At 45.5% G+C, this 16,904-nt stretch overlaps 1 protein-coding gene across 1 annotated transcript in view; it reads left to right on the forward strand.

The window, feature by feature from the left end:
• The first annotated feature begins 863 nt into the window (after nt 1-863).
• LOC131956082 (ATP-binding cassette sub-family C member 2) overlaps nt 864-16,904 on the forward strand; it is a 31,684-nt gene continuing 15,643 nt past the window's right edge. The window contains exons 1-22 of the mRNA XM_059320470.1: nt 864-984; nt 1,315-1,701; nt 3,099-3,209; nt 3,349-3,477; nt 3,699-3,833; nt 4,020-4,081; nt 5,412-5,567; nt 5,798-5,918; nt 6,253-6,392; nt 6,853-7,027; nt 7,383-7,469; nt 7,783-7,864; nt 8,173-8,324; nt 9,053-9,190; nt 9,616-9,762; nt 10,041-10,125; nt 10,692-10,758; nt 11,134-11,260; nt 11,842-12,018; nt 12,306-12,473; nt 15,835-16,036; nt 16,741-16,855. Coding sequence (XP_059176453.1) covers nt 940-984; nt 1,315-1,701; nt 3,099-3,209; nt 3,349-3,477; nt 3,699-3,833; nt 4,020-4,081; nt 5,412-5,567; nt 5,798-5,918; nt 6,253-6,392; nt 6,853-7,027; nt 7,383-7,469; nt 7,783-7,864; nt 8,173-8,324; nt 9,053-9,190; nt 9,616-9,762; nt 10,041-10,125; nt 10,692-10,758; nt 11,134-11,260; nt 11,842-12,018; nt 12,306-12,473; nt 15,835-16,036; nt 16,741-16,855 — 3,008 coding nt within the window. The 5' untranslated portion in view covers nt 864-939. The remainder of the gene's footprint in view (nt 985-1,314; nt 1,702-3,098; nt 3,210-3,348; nt 3,478-3,698; nt 3,834-4,019; nt 4,082-5,411; nt 5,568-5,797; nt 5,919-6,252; nt 6,393-6,852; nt 7,028-7,382; nt 7,470-7,782; nt 7,865-8,172; nt 8,325-9,052; nt 9,191-9,615; nt 9,763-10,040; nt 10,126-10,691; nt 10,759-11,133; nt 11,261-11,841; nt 12,019-12,305; nt 12,474-15,834; nt 16,037-16,740; nt 16,856-16,904) is intronic.

Raw genomic sequence — 16,904 nt, forward strand, 5'->3', positions numbered from 1 at the left:
TTGTGTTTGTTATAGTGTGTTGGTTGTTGTTGACCTAATTGTGTTTGTTATAGTGTGTTGGTTGTTGTTGACCTAATTGTGTTTGTTGTACACATAGTTGCCCTTCATGATACCATCCAACAGTGTCCAGCGAGTACCTGACTGGCTTTGGGGGAGGGGGGATAGACGGACTAGGCCAGGATTACTGTAAACCGTGGGGTGGGGTGAGTGAAACAAACTTAGAGATGGGGCTCAAAACTTTCAGATGACCCAAAGTCGTAGGCCACTGGTGAATAAATAATGTTCTACCTTCCAAAGTCTACTAGTAATACCATCTCTCATACTGTTGCAAGGAACTATTAGCCCCCCACACACACACACACATTCTCCCATTTATCTGATTCTTGTTACAGACGTCCCCACAACTGACGATCTCTAACTTACATACGTCACACACTAAGAAGATAATCACCTTTAAACAACTCGTGGTCACCCGTACGCCCCCCCCCCCTCCCCCACAACTGACGATCTCTAACTTACATACGTCACACACTAAGAAGATAATCACCTTTAAACAACTCGTGGTCACCCGCACGCCCCCCCCCCCCCCAACTCAGATGTTTTCATAAACAAGCTATATATTTTTAAAACCTTTTACATCAACATTGCATGTATTTCATAGGTCTTAAACCCACTTCTGTTGTGTACTTCCATGTTTCTAGAATCTTGATCTGGCCACACAATGACTGGACATAGTTGTCCTGACCTGGGTCAAAGGTTATAAAATATAACTTGGTTTCAACACTGGCTATAACACTTTAATGAACCGGAACGATGCAGCATCACGGGACAGGAGCCCGGGCACCGTGCACACGTCACGCTCCGTCAGTTGGGAGCGGACTCAGGAGAGGTCCAGTATTTCGGTGCACGGGACACTTTTGTTTTTATATAGATTCCAAGATGGACGTCAGTGGATTTGATCAATTTTGTGGGGGACCATTTATGGTAAGATAAATATTTGGTGGGGTTTTTTTGGCGGGGAGTGGGGGGAGAGGAGGGGGAATGGGTAAAACGATTAATTTCCACCAAAGACTGATGAATTTCATTAAAAATTATATTTATCTAGCTATAGAAACCCGAGATGATTGGGGTGAAGGGGGGTATAAGAATCAGCAGTGTATGTAAACAAAAGAATTTAATATTTATTATATAAAGGCAATTTGTCAACAAGCAGAGACCGAACTTAAGATATATGCATTGATTTAAAACATCCAGACACAGCCTTAGATATTTGCATCAGATTGGTGAGAGTTTAAGCCTACCTGTCTTCCACAGAACTTGACGCTACTACTGGACGGTCCGTGGCCTCAGTTTACTGACTGCTTTATCCACACCATTCTCGTGTGGGTCCCGTGTGGCTACGTGTGGTTGTTGCTGCCCTACTTCCTCTACGACGTCAACAACCAATACAGCACCAACAGCCTGAACACCGCAAGACGCAGCAGCCAACAAACAGGCTCCAGCACACCCAACCACGCAACATCCAACAAACTATCCGCAGTGACCAGCAAAGCCTCTGTTGCGAACGGCAACCATCATGGCTACCATCACAAGTCGGGTTCTCACACCACGAACCATCACAAGTCGGGTTCACACAAAACGAACCACCCCAACGAGGAAAAACCTGTTTTCTACCTCTCTACGCTATGTGCTACTAAGATGGTAACGTGACCATATACAGAAACTTATTTAACGCTTAACCAAGAACATCACATCTAACCGTTTTCGTGTTAATCTTAACCTCAGTTTGAGGGGTCTAGCTATTGTTATAAAACACTTAAAGGAACTCACACCTTACAGCATACAATATTATAAAACTATTTTGTAGACGATCAACCCTATATCATATTTTGAAAATCAAGACACCCCCACCCCCTTTCAAAACAGTTTTAAATGTGTGAAATCCCCTAATGTTTAGATTTTATTGTTGTTGTAGGCCTTTATGTGCACCATCCCTGACTGCGAAAAATTTATTTGTAGTTGTGTATGTGCAATGGGTAGGATCCTTGAATGCTTAAGGTTTATTTGTTGCATAAGTTTACGATCCTTGAATGCGTAAGATTTATTTGTTGCATAAGTTTACGATCCTTGAATATGTAAGATTTATTTGTTGCATACGTTTACGATCCTTGAATATGTAAGATTTATTTGTTGCATAAGTTTACGGTCCTTAAATATGTAAGATTTATTTGTTGCATAAGTTTACGATCCTTGAATATGTAAGATTTATTTGTTGCATAAGTTTACGATCCTTGAATGCGTAAGATTTATTTGTTGCATAAGTTTACGGTCCTTGAATGTGTAAGATTTATTTGTTGCATAAGTTTACGGTCCTTGAATGCGTAAGATTTATTTGTTGCATAAGTTTACGATCATTGAATGTGTAAGATTTATTTGTTGCATAAGTTTACGATCCTTGAATGCGTAAGATTTATTTGTTGCATAAGTTTACGGTCCTTGAATGTGTAAGATTTATTTGTTGCATAAGTTTACGGTCCTTGAATGCGTAAGATTTATTTGTTGCATAAGTTTACGATCATTGAATGTGTAAGATTTATTTGTTGCATAAGTTTACGATCATTGAATGTGTAAGATGTATTTGTTGCATAAGTTTACGATCATTGAATGTGTAAGATGTATTTGTTGCATAAGTTTACGATCATTGAATGTGTAAGATTTATTTGTTGCATAAGTTTACGATCCTTGAATGCGTAAGATTTATTTGTTGCATAAGTTTACGGTCCTTGAATGTGTAAGATTTATTTGTTGCATAAGTTTACGGTCCTTGAATGCGTAAGATTTATTTGTTGCATAAGTTTACGATCATTGAATGTGTAAGATTTATTTGTTGCATAAGTTTACGATCATTGAATGTGTAAGATGTATTTGTTGCATAAGTTTACGATCATTGAATGTGTAAGATGTATTTGTTGCATAAGTTTACGATCATTGAATGTGTAAGATGTATTTGTTGCATAAGTTTACGATCATTGAATGTGTATGATTTATTTGCTGTGTATGTGCACGACCGCCTAATGCACTCGGTGTATTTGTTGCAGATCTCCACATCACTGCTGGCCCTGCTGTCCTTGAGCCAACTTCTAGTGGACATTGTCCACTCACGTCAAGCTTCACAGCTAGTTGCCTCAACTCTTTATCTACTCACATACGTACGTTCTTTATTCGTATTTCGTATAGTTTTTGGTGTTGCAGTATTTTATAGTAGACATGTGTACCTATTAAGGTGTAAATAAAGAAAGTCGTTGCTAAAAATGGGGATGGATTGAGTAGTGTGGTTTTATTTTTCAGGCACTAGTCGTTTTTCAGTTGTGGTACGAAAGATACAAGGGACGCTATCCAATGTTTATGTCATTTTATTTTTACGGAATGAATTTTCTCCTGGGTATAGTCCCTTGCTATACTTGGATTCTGACCGAGGTAAACGACCATGTAAACAAACTGTTAAACATGCAATTTTTATTAATGTAGCATTTGTTCTAAGTGAATATTTTTATCATTACCGTCTTTAATTACATATTAGTTTTTTAGGACTAACATTTGTAATATGAAAATATGTTATAAAATTGTAATCTTTATATTAATCCTGGAAGACTTAAAAAACAACAACGAATGACATAACTACATAAAATATTTCCAAGGGTTACATGAGCAACCAAGGAGAGTTCAGTATTCTCGTTGTCCAAGAGTTATTGAACCTGTTCTGCTTTGGGTTGTCGTTTTTTTCCGACAATTTGGTTGACACTAAGAAGGGAGACAACACACAAATGGGATCTGTAGGTTATTGTTTTTTTTTTTTTTTCGTAAACTTTTCTCTTTTTTAATCAGATTTGTTGATTTTAAATTCTTGTAAAAACACTATGGAAGACTTAACATGATGTTATTTTTTTTGTATTAGAACTGACAATTTTTCGTCATAAAATTTTTACTTTTAATAAATTATTTCATTAAATTTCTTACAGAACCCCTGTCCAGAAGTGACAGCATCGTATCCGTCCAAGATTTTATTTTTCTGGATGATGAAGTAAGTGTGACACAACCAATCAAACCAGCGTAGGTTACATGCCCCACTAAATAAGACTAATTTTTGGATCCCCCTAAACCTGAATTATGGTAGCACAACAAGCTAAATGTAAAAAAAAAAACAAAAAACAAAAAAAAAAAAAACAAGCGTACTAGGCTTGATCTGTCATACAGGTGACACACTGCTGGTGATCAGAGTCATAGAGGGGGGGGGGGAGCGGGGCGGGGGGGGGGGGTACATATGTCCCCGGGCGCCGACCTTAGGAGCGTCAAAATTGGTGCAAATCGAAAGTTTGAGGGGGGGGGGGTGCAAATTGAAAATTTATAGGTTGCTCCCGAGGGGGCGCCAAATTCAATGTTTGTCCCCGGGCGCCGGGAATGGTCGCTACGCCTCTGCTGGTGATACAATGTAAACAATAATTTATTTACAGGCTGATGGTGACACGATGTTATATTTACAGGCTGATGGTGACACAATGTTATATTTACAGGCTGATGGTGACACACTGTTATATTTACAGGCTGATGGTGACACAGTGTTATATTTACAGGCTGATGGTGACACACTGTTATATTTACAGGCTGATGGTGACACAATGTTATATTTACAGGTTGATGGTGACACACTGTTATATTTACAGGCTGATGGTGACACAGTGTTATATTTACAGGTTGATGGTGACACACTGTTATATTTACAGGCTGATGGTGACACACTGTTGTATTTACAGGCTGATGGTGACACACTGTTATATTTACAGGTTGATGGTGACACACTGTTATATTTACAGGCTGATGGTGACACACTGTTGTATTTACAGGCTGATGGTGACACACTGTTATATTTACAGGTTGATGGTGACACACTGTTATATTTACAGGCTGATGGTGACACACTGTTGTATTTACAGGCTGATGGTGACACACTGTTATATTTACAGGCTGATGGTGACACAATGTTATATTTACAGGTTGATGGTGACACACTGTTATATTTACAGGCTGATGGTGACACAGTGTTATATTTACAGGTTGATGGTGACACACTGTTATATTTACAGGCTGATGGTGACACACTGTTGTATTTACAGGCTGATGGTGACACACTGTTATATTTACAGGTTGATGGTGACACACTGTTATATTTACAGGCTGATGGTGACACACTGTTGTATTTACAGGCTGATGGTGACACACTGTTATATTTACAGGTTGATGGTGACACACTGTTATATTTACAGGCTGATGGTGACACACTGTTGTATTTACAGGCTGATGGTGACACACTGTTATATTTACAGGCTGATGGTGACATCATGTTGTATTTACAGGCTGATGGTGACTGGCTTCAAGAGGGAAATACAAGCAGACGACATCTGGAGCCTGAACCCACGTGACCAGAGTTGTCGTCTGAACCTGTTGTACGACAAGTTTTGGCGCCAGGAGCAGGAGAGAGTGGAATCAATCAACCGTATCCATTTCCCTGGGTAGGTGGGGGGGGGTGGAGAGACTTGATCAACACAACACAATGCCGTAGGAAACTATAATAAGAACGGATGTATGAGTTTAGCATCAGTCAACACACACCACTTCACATGCAGGCTGTTGGTGCATTTAAAGCTAGCACCAGCAATGGACAAGATATATCATTAAAACAAAAACCTAATCGCCAATGTTTAAATCACTTACCGTTAATGTACAACACTCTTCCATCCAGTGAGAAGAAGGGCGGACAACTCAGACGGTCTAGAGCTAGCCTGTCCCTCCCTGCCCACTACAGCAGCACTAGTGAGAGGACTTCTCTGCTTCTGTCCCCTGATTCGATCACTGGAGCTGAGGTCAGGTTTCATCTGATTGATGACCAAATACCAAAGTAGTTACAGTGACGAGTTTTGACGTTTCCCACTACCCCATGGAAATGCTTCGGTGGTCCATATTCCATTTTACTGCAGACTATAAGCTTAAAGTGCCTCATATCCCCTCCCCTTACTGCCAAATTCCCTTAACTACAGAGCTTAAACTACCCTCAGTCCCCTGACTTTAGAGCTTAGTGCCCCAGTCCTTCAACTACAGAGCTTAAACTACCCTCAGTCCCCTGACTGTAGAGCTTAAAATACCATACATTCCCCCTTGACTACGGAGCTGAAAGTGCCCCCATTCCCTTGACCACAGGTGCCACCTATGGACGTGGAGCTGACACGACCAAGCTTGACCCGCGTGCTGCTCAGGCTGGTGTGGAAGAACGCTCTGATGGCCATTGTCCAGAAGTTGTGTGCTGACTGCTGCCTTTATCTAGGCCCGTTTCTCTTGGGGTATGTGCTGACTGCTATGTTTCTCTTGGGGTATGTGCTGACTGCTACGTTTCTCTTGGGGTATGTGCTGACTGCTATGTTTCTCTTGGGGTATGTGCTGACTGCTACGTTTCTCTTGGGGTATGTGCTGACTGCTACGTTTCTTTTGGGGTATGTGCTGACTGCTATGTTTCTCTTGGGGTATGTGCTGACTGCTACGTTTCTCTTGGGGTATGTGCTGACTGCTACGTTTCTTTTGGGGTATGTGCTGACTGCTACGTTTCTCTTGGGGTATGTGTTGACTGCTACGTTTCTCTTGGGGTATGTGCTGACTGCTGCCTCTATCTGGCTCTCACTAGCTCTAAATAATAGTCTATTTTTGTCAGCGTGACTTTATTTCTAGTATCCAATACCTAAAAGAATATTCACGTCAAAGTTTGAATTTGTTTTTAATTTTTCTTCCACCCATGAACGTGGCCAGGATTTTGATTGATCTGCTGCAGGGGCCAGAGAAAGTATGGCAGGCCTATGTGGTCAGTTTTGCGCTGTTTTTGGCAGGGACAGGGAAGTCTTTTTTCTTCTCACAATCTATGTACAGGAGCTGCATTCTGGGAATGCACGTGAAAACTGTGCTGGTGGGGGCTATTTATAGAAAGGTCAGTCTCTGATGCCAGACGTAGATCTTATTGAACTTTCTTACGACCTTACTGAGACGACTTTACCCAGGGCGACCTTACTGAAACATTGGGGGTCACCGACACTTTCTCTGCCCAGACCGACGATATCTGTAGAAAAATTCTAAAACTCCTAAACTAATCCTGGTATTGGGATATGAAGACATCGCTAGCCTCATGCCTGGAGCTGGCGCCCTGACGACATCCGGTCTATTCCCCAGGCCCTGACGACATCCGGTCTATTCCCCAGGCCCTGACAACATCCGGTCTATTCCCCAGGCCCTGACAACATCCGGTCTATTCCCCCGGCCCTGACGACATCCGGTCTATTCCCCAGGCTCTGACCATATCAAGCTCAGCCAGGAAAGGTTCGACCGTTGGTGAGATCGTCAATCTAATGTCAGTCGACTGTCAGAGGCTGCAGGTGAGTCGCTGCTCCACCACAGGTTGTCCTGCTCAGGTGGAGTTTAGTTCCGTGGCTTCATGTTTACACTTTTATATCCAGGATATCTTGAGCACACTGTTGTATATCTGGTGGAGTTTAGTTCCGTTGCTTCATGTTTACACTTTTAAATTATATCCAGGATATTTTGAGCACACTGTTGTATATCTTGTGGAGTTTTGTTCCGTTGCCTCATGTTTACACTTTTAAATTATATCCAGGATATTTTGAGCACACTGTTGTATATCTGGTGGAGTTTAGTTCCGTGGCTTCATGTTTACACTTTTATATCTAGGATATTTTGAGCACACTGTTGTATATCTGGACTACACCAGTACAGATCATTTTTGCTGTGACATTACTCTACTACAGCATAGGTAAGTACAGGTAGACAGAGGTAAGTACAGGTAGACAGAGGTAAGTACAAGTAGATAGAGGTAAGTACAGGTAGATAGAGGTAAGTAGACTGAGGTAAGTACAAGTACACAGAGGTAATTATACAGAAGTAAGTGGAGATAGACATGTAAATACAGAAAGACATGTAAGCATAGGTAGACAAGATAAGAACAGGTAGACAGAGGTGAATCAAAACACTGACATTGTAAGACACCAGACCAGTAGCCTGTCATACTGACATGACAGGACAATGTCAGGCTTGTAGGACAATTGTCATCCCCGTCCACAGGTCCTTCTGTCCTAACTGGGGTCGGTCTGCTGGTCCTACTGGTGCCCATCAACACCTGGGTGGGCAGCAAACAAAAGCTGATCCAAGAACAGATCCTCAAGAGGAAGGACGAACGGATCAAGATGGTCAACGAGGTTCTGTGTGGGATGAAGGTGGGTTTCTTGGGGTCAAGATGGTCAAGGAGGTTTTGTGTGAGATTAAGGTGGGGTTTTCCCCCTTCTCTGGTGTCACAACTATAATCTAAAATAATCTCTCCCTCCCTCTCATTTTTATTTCCTCGTATACGAAGTATAGAGAAAGTATTGTAATCGTGCAAAACATCGAACATATGTGTGTGTGTGTGTGTGTGTGTGTGTGTCTGAACGCGATAACTTGAGTACCGTTACAGCTAGGTTGATGAAATTTCAAATTTATTTCTTTATATCAAAATTGTAACTCTGTTTCCACTTTTCGGCGATTTCCGGAAACCGGAAGTGGAACTTATTCTACTTTTGGTTTTTCAAAAGTTGATACCTTGAATACTGTTCAGATAGAAAAACGAAATTTCACACATAAGTAAAAGATCTAATTCTCTGCCTTCTGTCAAATTTTGAGTACTTCCCGTTTACCGGAAGTAGTACTTAGGGCTTTTCCAATTTCTCAAAAAAAAACACATGAATTTATATGTTTTTTTTCTAAGACATTCTATTCTATTTTTAAAAGTTTAAGAATTTAAAAATTGATTAAAAATCATGTAGGCCTATATATCTACAGTTGCCATCCCCCGTAGTGTTATACAAGAACATTCGGGAAAGTTTAGGGGAGATCACTCCCACTTTAACCTTGATCCCAAACCGTGATCTCAAAACAATTTAAAAACGTCCGTTTGGTCGCCTCGCAGGTCCTGAAGCTGTACGCCTGGGAGGACCAGTTCAAGAAAAAAGTAGAAGACATCCGTCAAATGGAGGTCACACAGCTTTACAAAGTCGCCTTTCTGTATGTCATGTCTGGACTATGTTGGGGAATCACTCCGTTTCTGGTAATTTGAAAATCTATGGGGAGGGGGGGGTGGTGGTGGTCGCTCCTTTTTTTGGTAATTATAAACTATTTATAGATCACAAGACCTCTATATTATAGATAGTCTTATTTCTGTTTAAAACTTTGCAAAATATTTTTAATGATTAAGAACATTAACATGTAGATCTAATGACTTATTACTTTAAACTACATTGCTAATGACCTAGCTAACTAACCTTTATTGAAGGTAGGTCTACTCACGTTCGCCACATTAACCTTTATTGAAGGTAGGTCTACTCACGTTCGCCACATTAACCTTTATTGAAGGTAGGTCTACTCACGTTCGCCACATTAACCTTTATTGAAGGTAGGTCTACTCACGTTCGCCACATGAACCTTTATTGAAGGTAGGTCTACTCACGTTCGCCACATTAACCTTTATTGAAGGTAGGTCTACTCACGTTCGCCACATTTGTGCTCAGCGACCGGACCAATGTCCTTGACCCACAGAAGGCCTTCGTCTCGCTGGCCTTGTTCAACCTGCTCAAAGTCCCGCTCAACTACGTCAGTACCATCATCATCTACACCGTACAGGTACGTCATTATCATCATCATCAAGTGAGGTAGATGTGAGTTAGGTGTGATGTAGATGTGAGGTAGATGTGAGGTAGATGTGAGGTAGATGTGAGGTAGATGTGAGGTAGATGTGAGGTAGATGTGGGGTAGATGTGAGGTAGATGTGAGGTAGATGTGAGGTAGATGTGAGGTAGATGTGAGGTAGATGTGAGGTAGATGTGAGGTAGATGTGAGGTAGATGTGAGGTAGATGTGCCACCAACTAAAACAAATAATGTTGATCAAACTTCCTGTCAGACGTCTGTCTCCATCAAGAGGATCAACACGTTTCTGGTGACAGATGACCTTGACACGTCCATCACAACATGGGACCATGACTCTGGTAGGTAGCCTAGCACAACATGGGACCATAACTCTGGTAGGTAGCCTAGCACAACATGGGACCATGACTCTGGTAGGTAGCCTAGCACAACATGGGACCATAACTCTGGTAGGTAGCCTAGCACAACATAGGCCATAACTCTGGTAGGTAGCCTAGCACAACATGGGCCATAACTCTGGTAGGTAGCCTAGCACAACATGGGCCATAACTCTGGTAGGTAGCCTAGCACAACATGGGACCATAACTCTGGTAGGTAGCCTAGCACAACATGGGCCATAACTCTGGTAGGTAGCCTAGCACAACATGGGACGTGTTTGCGTGTCAATGTGTCTATAAGTCTGTGTGTTTACGTGTTTTATAGCCTGTGTTTACGTCTTAAAGCAAGTGTGTTGAGGTATCTGTAAGTGTGTGTGTTGAGGTATCTGTAAGTGTGTGTGTTGAGGTATCTGTAAGTCTGTGTGTTGACGTGTTTTATAGCCTGTGTTTACGTCTTAAAGCCAATGTGTTGAGATATCTGTAAGTGTGTGTGTCGACGTGTATGTAAGTGTGTGTCGACTTCTCCACAGAACACGCCATCAGCATTCAGAGAGGAACTTTTACGTGGGACAGGGAACTTCAGCCTACACTCAGAAAGTGAGTTGTGGTGTTGTGGTGTGTGTGTGTTGTGGTGTGTGTGTGTTGTGGTGTGTAGGTGTTGTGGTGTGTGGGTGTTGTGGGGTGTGGGATGTCATGGTTTGTGTGTGTTTTTCGATTTTGTTTTGTTTTATTTTATTCGTTAACAATATAATCTATTCTATAGCAATCAGACATTGGATCCAAAAAAAATTAAGTTGGTAAAAAATGAAAATATTTGTACAACTACTCCCTACAGCCAACATTTAAACTGTTGCTTTTTTCTTGTATTATGGCCGACCCAGTCAGCTTACATGACAACACAACACATATGTATACACTAAACATTCGAGTGAAACACTTTTAACCCACGCTTTTGACCCACCCTGCCCACAGCATAAACCTGGAGGTCCCAGTGGGTCAGCTGACCGCCATAGTTGGCCCTGTCGGTTCCGGCAAGTCTTCGCTCATTCTCTCCATCCTGGGGGAGATGGAGAAAATACAGGGGCAAGTCACTGTCAAGGTAGGTGACAATAGCCGGGGTTAGTTCCCTTGTACACACTCTCTCAATTTTATTTTTTTACACAATTAGTGTGATTGTGTCCCATGATTGTGTCTACTGATTGTGTCCCATATCTGTGTCTACTGATTGCGTCATATGATTGTGTCCCATACTGTGTCTACTGATTGTGTCTACTGATTGTGTCTACTGATTATGTCCCATGATTGTGTCTACTGATTGTGTCCTATTATTGTGTCTACTAATTGTGCCCTCTGATTGTGTCTACTGATTATGTCCAATGATTGTGTCCAATGATTGTGTCCTATGATTGTGTCCCATGATTGTGTCCAATGATTGTGCCCCACGATTGTGTCTACTGATTGTGTCTGGCCCCCTAGAGCAGGGTGGCCTACGTGTCCCATGATTGTGTCCTATGATTGTGTCTACTGATTGTGTCTACTGATAATGTCTACTGATTGTGTCCCATTATTGTGTCCCATGATTGTGTCTGACCCCTAGAGCAGGATGGCCTACGTGTCCCATGATTGTGTCACATGATTATGTCCCATGATTGTGTCCCATGATTGTGTCTGCCCCCCTAGAGCCGGGTGGCCTACGTGTCCCAGCAGGCTTGGATCCAGAACGCCACAGTGAGAGACAACATCCTGTTCGGCCAGCGGTACCACAGGCAGCGCTACAGGCAGGTTGTCAAACTGTGTGAACTCGAGCGTGACCTGCAGATCCTAGAGGCGGGGGACCAGACGGAGATTGGCGAGAAGGTGGGTGGGGGTGGGGTGGTTGGGTGGGGGTGGTTGGGTGGGGGTGGTTGGGTGGGGGTGGGGATGGGGGTGGGGTGGTTGGGTGGGGGTGGGGTGGTTGGGTGGGGGTGGGGACGAGACGGAGATCGGCGAGAATGTGGGTGGGGGTGGGGGTGGTTGGGTGGGGTTGGGGACCAGACGGAGATCGACTAAAAATTGATTTTTTTTTATCCCAAAAAATCCCAAAACAACTTAATATACAAATATGACATAACTATGCCCTGGTATAACAATGCCCTCTGTTTCAGGGCATCAACCTGAGCGGCGGGCAGAAGCAGCGCGTGAACCTGGCGCGTGCCGTGTATAGTAACGCCGACATCTTCCTGTTCGACGACCCGCTCAGCGCAGTCGACGCTCACGTCGGGAGTTCCATCTTCAAAAATCTCATCGGCAAAAATGGAATCCTGGATAAAAAGGTAAAAATGGAATCATGGCCAAAAAGGTAAACATCAAAAACTGGCCAAAAAGGTAAAAATCGAATCCTGGTCAAAAGGTAAAAATGGGATCCTGGCCAAAAAGGTCGGTTCACATTTTGTTCGACCTCTAGACTTAAATTGTTTTAAGGAGAGTTTTAGATTGTCTTCTCGTCGTACCAAAAGAATACAGATAGCACTCCTGACCCCAAATCATACCTGACCCATACACTTACCTGACCCATTCACTCACCTGTCCCCCCACACAAACCTGACCCCTACACACACCTGACCCCAAATCACACCTGACCCCTACATTTACCTGACCCCTACACTCACCTGACCCCTACACTCACCTGACCCCTACACCCACCTGACCCCTACATTGACTGACCTCTTCACCCACCTGACCCCTACACCCACCTAACCCCTACACACACCTGACCCCTACATTCACCTGACCTCTACATTCACCTGACCCCTACACTCACCTGACCCCTAGACTCACCTGACCCCTACACTCACCTGACCCCTACACACACCTGACCCCTACACACACCTGACCCCTACACTCGCCTGACCCCTACATTCACCTGACCCCTACACTCACCTGACCCCGACACACACCTGACCCCTACACACACCTGACCCCTACACACACCTGACCCCTACATTCACCTGACCTCTACATTCACCTGACCCCTACACTCACCTGACCCCTAGACTCACCTGACTCCTACACACACCTGACCCCTACATACACCTGACCCCTAAACTTACCTGACCCCTAAACTTACCTGACACCAAATCACACCTGACCCCTACATTCACCTGACCCCAACACCCACCTGAGCCTTACACCCACCTGACCCCTACACTCACCTGATCCGTACACTCACCTGACCCCTACACTCACCTGACCCCTACACTCACCTGACCACTACACTCACCTGACCCCTACACTCACCTGACCCCTACACTCACCTGACCCCTACACTCACCTGACCCGTACAATCACCTGACCACTACACTCACCTGACCCCTACACTCACCTGACCCCTACATTCACCTGACCCCTAAACTTACCTGACCCCTAAACTTACCTGACCCCAAATCACACCTGACCCCTACACTCACCTGACCCCAACACCCACCTGACCCTTACACCCACCTGACCCCTACACTCACCTGACCCCTTCACTCACCTGACCCCTACACTCACCTGACCCCTACACCCACCTGACCCCTACACCCACCTGACCCCTACACCCACCTGACCCCTACACTCACCTGACCCCTACACCCACCTGACCCCTACACCCACCTGACCCCTAGACTCACCTGACCCCTACACCCACCTGACCCCTACACCCACCTGACCCCTACACCCACCTGACCCCTACACCCACCTGACCCCTACACTCACCTGACCCCTACACCCACCTGACCCCTACACCCACCTGACCTCTACACCCACCTGAACCCTACACCCACCTGACCCCTACACCCACCTGACCCCTACATTCACCTGACCCCTACACCCACCTGACCCCTACACCCACCTGACCCCTACATTCACCTGACCCCTACACCCACCTGACCCCTACACCCACCTGACCCCTACACTCACCTGACCCCTACACCCACCTGACCCCTACACCCACCTGACCCCTACACTCACCTGACCCCTACATTGACTGACCCCTACACCCACCTGACCCCTACAACCACCTGACCCTTACATTGACTGACCCCTACATTGACTGACCCCTTCACCCACCTGACCCCTACACTAACCTGACCCCTACACCCACCTGACCCCTACACCCACCTGACCCCTACACCCACCTTACCCCTACACTCACCTGACCCCTACACTCACCTGACCCCTACACCCACCTGACCCCTACACCCACCTGACCCCTACACCCACCTGACCCCTACACGCACCTGACCCCTACACCCACCTGACCCCTACACCCACCTGACCCCTACACTCACCTGACCCCTACACCCACCTAACCCCTACACTCACCTGACCCCTACACTCACCTGACCCCTACACTCACCTGACTCCTACACTCACCTGACTCCTACACTCACCTGACCCCTACACCCACCTGACCCCTACACCCACCTGACCCCTACACCCACCTTACCCCTACACTCACCTGACCCCTACACTCACCTGACCCCTACACCCACCTGACCCTTACACCCACCTGACCCCTACACCCACCTGACCCCTACACGCACCTGACCCCTACACCCACCTGACCCCTACACCCACCTGACCCCTACACTTACCTGACCCCTACACCCACCTAACCCCTACACTCACCTGACCCCTACACTCACCTGACCCCTACACTCACCTGACCCCTACACTCACCTGACCCCTACATTGACTGACCCCTACACCCACCTGACCCCTACACCCACCTGACCCTTACATTGACTGACCCCTACATTGACTGACCCCTACATTGACTGACCCCTTCACCCACCTGACCCCTACACTAACCTGACCCCTACACCCACCTGACCCCTACACCCACCTGACCCCTACACCCACCTTACCCCTACACTCACCTGACCCCTACACCCACCTGACCCCTACACCCACCTGACCCCTACACGCACCTGACCCCTACACCCACCTGACCCCTACACCCACCTGACCCCTACACTCACCTGACCCCTACACCCACCTAACCCCTACACTCACCTGACCCCTACACTCACCTGACCCCTACACTCACCTGACCCCTACACTCACCTGACTCCTACACTCACCTGACTCCTACACTCACCTGACCCCTACACCCACCTGACCCCTACACCCACCTGACCCCTACACCCACCTGACCCCTACACCCACCTGACCCCTACACCCACCTGACCCCTACACCCACCTGACCCCTACACCCACCTGACCCCTACACCCACCTGACCCCTACACTCACCTGACCCCTACACCCACCTGACCCCTACACTCATCTGACCCCTACACTCACCTGACCCCTACACTCACCTGACCCCTACACTCACCTGACCCCTACACTCACCTGACCCCTACATTGACTGACCCCTTCACCCACCTGACCCCTACACCCACCAGACCCCTACACTCACCTGACCCCTACACCCACCTGACCCCTACACTCACCTGACCCCTACATTGACTGACCCCTTCACCCACCTGACCCCTACACTCACCTGACCCCTACACTCACCTGACCCCTACACCCACCTGACCCCTACACTCACCTGACCCCTACACTCACCTGACCCCTACACTCACCTGACCCCTACATTCACCTGACCCCTACACCCACCTGACCCCTACACTCACCTGTTCCAGACTCGCCTGCTGGTGACACACGGCGTCCACTGGCTGCCACAAGTTGATCACGTGGTGGTCCTGTCTAACGGAAGTGTGAGCGAGCAGGGCTCCTACCCCCAGCTGGTGAGCCACAATGGCGCCTTCGCCCAGTTCCTGCAGATGTACCTGCTGCAGGACCAGGACCAGGACAACAGGACGGACAGCGAGGAGGACGAGGAAGGTAAACAAACGTGTCACGTGACTCGCCCACTCGCTGGTGATTTTGTTCCCTGGAGGTAGATGAAGTAGAGTCTATGTAATCTCGTTCCCTGGAGGTAGATGAAGTAGAGTCTATGTAATCTCGTTCCCTGGAGGTAGATGAAGTAGAGTCTATGTAATCTCGTTCCCTGGGGTAGATGAAGTAGAGTCTATGTTTTCGACCAGTAACGATCCCAAGACAATGTTGGTACTTAGCTACTGAGCTAACGGGCTACTGATGACAGCTGATAGCCAAAGGGAAGGGGGGGGGGGAGGATATTGGCTTGATGTTCATTAATTTTAGTGGCCTTTCTTGAACCAGACTATACCCATTATGGGCGACATTAAATTAGCTCTGGTCAACGTTGTACAAACCATGGGAAGTCTTTTGTAGGTGAGGTTTGGTAAAAATGTATTTGGATTAAAATAGAAATTTATTTCACGTCTAATCAATGTTAATCAATGTGACAAATGTAGATTTGTATTGCTTATTATATTGGGAAATGTCAGGCATAGGTTTCTGCTATTTTATGTTATAAATTTCTATTGCTTCTATTTGAAGTTATAATGTCAGGCATAAATTTCTATTGCTTCTATTTGAAGTTATATATGTCAGGCATAAATTTCTATTGCTTCTATTTTATGTTATAAATGTGAGGAATAAATTTCTATTGCTTCTATTTTAAGTCAGAAAATCCAAGAAAGCGATGCGGGCAGCTCTAGAGCGAGTGACGTCAGACACAGCTAATACGTCAGCAGATGAGTTTAATTTCCATAAGAGACCTGCACGTTCTAGCATAAGGTGAGTCGTTAGGAATGTCTGGTCAGTCATGTAATGCTGACCCTAACAT

Source organism: Physella acuta, unplaced genomic scaffold (assembly GCF_028476545.2).
Source record: "Physella acuta isolate Inbredline_101_S28 unplaced genomic scaffold, ASM2847654v3 ptg001126l, whole genome shotgun sequence".
Taxonomy (NCBI): Eukaryota; Metazoa; Mollusca; class Gastropoda; family Physidae; genus Physella; species Physella acuta.